The sequence below is a fragment of the Mirounga leonina genome, unplaced genomic scaffold, assembly GCF_011800145.1.
Source record: "Mirounga leonina isolate KUSES-001 unplaced genomic scaffold, KU_Mleo_1.0 Mir_172, whole genome shotgun sequence".
Taxonomy (NCBI): Eukaryota; Metazoa; Chordata; class Mammalia; order Carnivora; family Phocidae; genus Mirounga; species Mirounga leonina.
In genome coordinates this window covers 10989371-10995327 of record NW_023270442.1, presented here as the reverse complement: position 1 = coordinate 10995327, position 5957 = coordinate 10989371, and the positions used below count along the sequence as shown (strand labels likewise).

The window sequence follows — 5957 nt, the reverse complement described above, 5'->3', positions numbered from 1 at the left end:
ATTCCACCCTCTGGTGGTAAGGAGGTGCTACTGCAGCTGCGATCACTTCTATTTCAAGACCAGGAGATACCAGGGAATGGTTCAACCATTTAGTAGAAAAGTATCCAGTCACCATAAGCAATCATGTGACTTTTTCTACCTATTTCACAAGAAAACTAAGAAATAGACTACATAATTATCATTGTTCAAGTGCCTACAAAGTGAACACTTAGTTTTTAATAGTTTGCTTGAAAACAGTCTGAAGGTATCCAGTTGTCCTAGCATACATCATTCCACAGTGATAAACCTAGTAACTCCCTCTATAAATCCAGCACCAGCCAAATCTGTATTTACTCATTGAACTAAAACTGTATGCTGAAACACCTATTAATTCAGCACTCAGTTAAATAGCATGTACAACTTAATGCTTCATCCCAAAGAGAAAAGAATTCATGGGGTGGCCTTATTCACAAATGACAGACCTAGCGTCACTATTTGACATTTGGAGATTGGGAACTGCACAGATATTCACTAATTTGCTACACATTGTGAGGTTAATAAGAAGGCAGTCTGCTGGAGACAATTGTGTGAATGTTGGCCTGGATGATGTCCTGCCTCTGCCCCCCTCTGAGTCTGGTTTTGCAACAGGACTCTGTTGTGCTGACAGTGAAAACTGGTGCCCTTTTTTCATGGGGAAAGTTTTTTTTTTTTTTTTTTTTTAAGATTTTATTTATTTGACAGAGAGAGACACAGCGAGAGAGGGAACATAAGCAGGGGGAGTGGAGAGGGAGAAGCAGGCTTCCCCTCGAGGAGGGAGCCTGATGCGGGGCTCGATCCCAGGACCCTGGGATCATGACCTGAGCGGAAAGCAGACGCTTAACGACTGAGCCACCCAGGCGCCCCATGGGGAAATCTTTTTAAAACATGCCTACATACAATCAAACATTATTTTGAAATAACTGACTCAGCTTGTGCCATGCTAATAAGTGACCTCCTTAATGATTTTGCTCTTATTTCACAAGGGTAGCTGAAAGGTAGGCACGGGTCTTATTATTATTTTTTTCTCCTCAAACTCTGTACCTTGGCCAATTCTTGAAAATCTTAGGTATGTCAAGGTTTCAGAACTCTGTCCCCTCAGACATTAACTATAATTTGAATACATTTAGCAATTCCGTTTATTTATTCATTAATCTTTCAAAATACATTTATGGAACTCTTATTATGTGTCAGCCAGGCCTTGTGCTCAGTGCTGGGTATATAATAGCAAGGAATATATACATGCTTTTTGCCTTTATGGAACTCACAATGCTGTGGCAAACGCACAGTGAAGAAACAAATAAAGTCATTATAAACTGAGATAAGTTCTATGAAGGAAGAAAAACAGACTCTGAGAATGGAATCTTTTTTCCAACAGGGTGATGAAGGAAAGCCACTCTTCGAGGTAGCTCTTATGCTGAGACACAAAAGATGAGGAGAGGAGCTGCATGTGGAGTGGGAGAGGGCAGTGAAGGGGTGAGACAGACAGGCAGCTGCGTGCAAAGTAATGAGGCAAAGAGAGGCTTGACATACTCAAGAGCCCAGTAGAAGCCTGTGCAAATGGAGGATGTGGGGCAGAGGGAAAGGACCAGATTTAGACTTAGTAAAATAGGCAACACCCAGGTTTCGCAAGTGCTGGGTAGGATGGATTAAAGAGGATGGATCTTACTCTCAGGGCAATGAAAATCCATTTAATACTTCTAAGCAGGAGAGTTAACAAGCTACAGTGGAAGCCTCTGTGATGATAAATACAAATATGCATACAATTTAAATGGGGTGCTGTTGGGGTCATGTGGAGGGCATAATGGGATCTTTAAGCACACAAGACTGGTAATTCAACATTATAAGTAACTTGCATATGTTGTGAAGGCATTACATACAGGTTAAACGTGCTGTTTGTCAGGTCGAATGTATTCAGATGTGTCCTTTGAAATATAGGATATTCCCAGTCCATCGCATGTTAAGGAGGAGTTTGTATCAGAGCTGTTCCAGGTTTCTGAATGTTTTTGATTTTCTTCAGATCTGAGAAAAGAGGCCGGAGCATTGTGCTAAGAACACACTTCTGTTGTTTCACTTTCATAAGCTGAGCTAAGTGAATTAGAAGGTGCTATAGAAATTGTGCTGGCAGGTCCTGTGTTATGAGTATGAAACTAGGCTGTGTACAGCTGCTAATGTGATAAATTTAGGAGCCGATCAACATTCTACAGTCAAAAAACCAAAATACAATAAAGAAAAATGAAAAGCGCATCTGAAACAGGTTTGTTACAAAGGCAAATTATCAACCGTTGAGAAGCACAAATAAAAGTAAATACACTACTTGGTATAAATACAGTCATAATAAAGAATGTGTCAAAGTCCATTGGTAATTCAGGGGAAGAAGTAGTAACCTGTAAATAGGAAGATCAGGGAAAAGATTCATAAAGAGACAATGTTTATATGTGACCTTCAATTAGACAAGGGTTACAAAATGTTAGACAAAGGGAATGATGTTTATAAGGCAATGGCCACTTTCAGTACTTTGGGTGAGCCGTAAGAAGAGATTTCATTGTCGAGTCCTTCACACATCCTGATCAATTGGACAGACTAAGATCTGAGTAGAATGAGGGTGAGCTTAATTGGATTGGCTTCTGACTGAAAAGGTCTTGATCATATTATTCTGTTCTGCCAAAAGAGCATCCATCCAAACTCCAGTGAGGAATATTGATTAGTTTACAATTGGTTGTTTTCCACATCTATTTGTTTTGTCCATTTACCAATATGGAGAGTCATGGCGACTAAGAAAAAAAAATGTTAGCTTGGGTGGCATGTTGGGACTCATATTTGAGAAACTGCCCTGATGAATCAGCTTTGGGGCTAAGATGAAAGTCATTTTGAAGATTCAAAATGGACTGGCTTCTTTGTTAATAGGATGCCATCTTCATATGTTACTAAACAAAGTGCTAATGAGATGTTATCCTTCAAATTAGCTTAAGCAATGAGGTGGAAAGGAGTCTTGAGAAGAAGGCGACACCCAGTTTTCTGAGTATATAATCTCACCAAAAAAGTAACTTCAGACCTGGCATGCTGGGTCCTTCTGATCAACTTCAGTCAAGGGTTTCAACAGTATGCCCCAGAGCCAAGGCCACTTGCTCAAGAGCTTCTACAATGCCCCACCACTCTCTGCCATCATACATGGGTTTAAGCTTATAAACTTTGAAGATGGATTTTTTTTACCCAGCAGCTGCCATGGTCGGACCTGGCTCCTGGACAGCTTTCAAGAAACCTGCAGTGAGACTACCAGCTGCAAAGTGTCCAACCATAAACAGGAACCTTGCACAGAGCCTAGCTATGTGCAAAGTGTTGGTCTCCCCAGAGTCGTCCAAACAACTTGTTCTAATTCCAGGCCCTGTGAAAAGACAATATGCCAATCAAGATATTCCTCAACACTGTCGGAGTGTGTTTCTCAGCCTTGCCAGTCAGGAAGCAGCCAGCAAGTGGGTTTTGTAGCCCAGAGCTGCTAGCCTGTGAGCTATGTGGCAAAGAGTTGTCCACCCAAGACATGTACACTTAAGAGTGGTCAGACTCTGGAACGTGAACCTGGCCAATGTCAATCTCAGAGCCCTGGATCCAGTTCCTGTAGGCCTCCGGTCCATGTGGCACCAGGGTCACAACTCCTGGACTCTTCTTCTAACACTTATGAGCCAACTTGCTGTGTTACTGGTGGTTTGCAACTGCCTCGTAAGTGAAGAATGGGTAGGATGTGTAGATAGGAGATAACAAAATTTAATTGAGATAAATTGATTTCTTAAGATATCTAGGAACTTTTATTTCTCTAAATACATATTATTGTGTGTGGGTTTGTGAGGGAATGGACATGTCTTCTGTCTTCAAAGAAAATAATTTTTGTGTTTTTTTGCTCTTTGGGGCATTTCTGGTAGTAAGCTAGGATTGGAAAGCATGTTAAATATTTTAGGTCACTAGGACACCATTTGTTATAGAGCACTGAGAGTTGCAACCAGGAGCTAACATGAGTACTTCAGTCAACATAACTCTTTGGCCACTTATTATTATCTATGGAAACACTTAACATCAAATCTGGCTTATTATAATATATAAATACAATGTGCTACTAATATCAGAAATCCATATAATATTGGAGCTTAAAGGGACACTGAACCCTGTCTAGTCCCATGAATTCTGATGGATTTAACTCTTATCAGATGTTGTCCATGTTGTTTATAACATCAGAACCACAAATGAAGTCTGTGTCAACTCCCTGTCCATCCACTCTTTTATCTGCTGCAACACAACACTTTTGTAGTCAACTGTGAGGTTGAATCTATTGCTCGAAAAGTGCAAGAAAATTTTCAATGTCACTTCCATGGACTTCATAACCACATAGTAGCCAAAGACCTTTGAATATAATGAGTTCAAGCTTAGTATACCTACTACCTATTCTTCTTCCTCTTTTCACTATCTCTTAAGTGTTTTTAGAGTTGGGAAAATACTCTTTGTATTAAATAAATTTACTTCATTTAGAATTACAAACTTAACTGTCACACTATTATTTTTGTTCAACACTTTTGTGGGCTTTATGTTATTAGTTTTTCACCAGATGAAAATCAAATAAATATTTGGAAGAAAAAAGGAGACCATGTTCCCTTCCAATTGTTTGTATAGTATGAACCAGAATAGAAGCGCACGTTTGTGCTAGTCAGCAGAATATGGGGAACATGCTCAACATGAAGATCGTAAAACCATGAAGAAAGAAGGTGTGAAGATACCTGAATTTTGTTTAGAATAGCCTGGCTATGGTGAATCTGTGGGTGTACTATTAAATGGAGCTCTCATTGTTCAGGGCAACAGAGGGTAGTGGTAAAGAGCATGAACCCTGGAGTCAGATTTTCCTGGGTCTGAATCTTCACTTTGCTGGGTGAAGGCTGTTTGATCCCAACTGTGTGGCTATGTACAAATTATTTAACCACTCTCACCTCAGTTTCCTTACCTCCAAAACCAAGATGATAATGATGGTTCCACTGCGAGACTTAATAAGTTAATAATTTGAAAGTGCTCAGCACATGATCTTGAAGGAAACACTCAGTAAGTTATAACAGCATGATTAGCTAGCTAGTTTGGAGACTCAATATGAAGAGCAGAGGCAGGGATTTATAGATAAACCCCAGAATCTATGACAGATTAGGAAAGCCAATCATCCAGAAAAATGAAAGACTAGCTGGTTTGTATCTTGAATGATGCAAGTAGTGCCTTTTACCAAGGGAAATGCTTAGGAAACACGCCATGCCTTGCTGAGGTGGGCTGGCAAGTAGCTGAGTTTATGACAAAGCTCATGTTGATTTACCTGTCAGTTCTGTGGGTAGATTAGACATGGGTCATCCTAAAGAGGAAGATATAAGCCTAAAATCTAGAAAGCATTACTTGCACAGGTGTTTCCTTAGAGGGGTGGAATTGAGAGGTGGCTGAGGCAGGTCTGAAAGAGCCTGAATGAACCTTGTGTGATCCCATCAATAGTAACAGAGCATATGGCAGCCACACCAGCAGAGCATTCCTGCAGTAAGAGACATTGACACGAAGCTTCTGGGCATAGCAGTGACAGAGCATTGGCAACAACAAGGAGAGACTTCATCTGCGTGGCAGCTTCTCAGTATTCCTGTCACAGCCAATCATGCAAATGCAGTTGAAATTCATGCACAGTGAAGATTGATGCAACTCAAATAGGAAGGTCTGGGAAGAGTACAACGCATTTTGGCCACTGTTTCTGAAGACAAGAGGGAAAACAGACATTTCATTTGTCTCCCAAGTATACGTTCTTTTAATGTGTGTGGTTTGTTGGGAGACAGGACCTTGGTAACAAGTGGCTAAGAGTGGGGTTTGTGTGTGTGGTGTTGGTGGGCAGGGGGAGGCAGGAGAGAGGAACAGCAGTATTAAATGGGGTTTTCATTTTT

The 5957-nt window shown here is 40.6% G+C and overlaps 1 protein-coding gene across 1 annotated transcript; it reads left to right on the top strand.

Annotated features, from left to right (window-relative positions):
- The first annotated feature begins 2706 nt into the window (after positions 1-2706).
- On the top strand, positions 2707-3740 carry LOC118018883 (keratin-associated protein 27-1). Its single transcript, XM_035017685.1, is given in 1 exon segment — positions 2707-3740. A coding segment is annotated over 1 exon segment (621 nt). The 5' UTR covers positions 2707-3119.
- The last annotated feature ends 2217 nt before the right edge of the window (positions 3741-5957 follow it).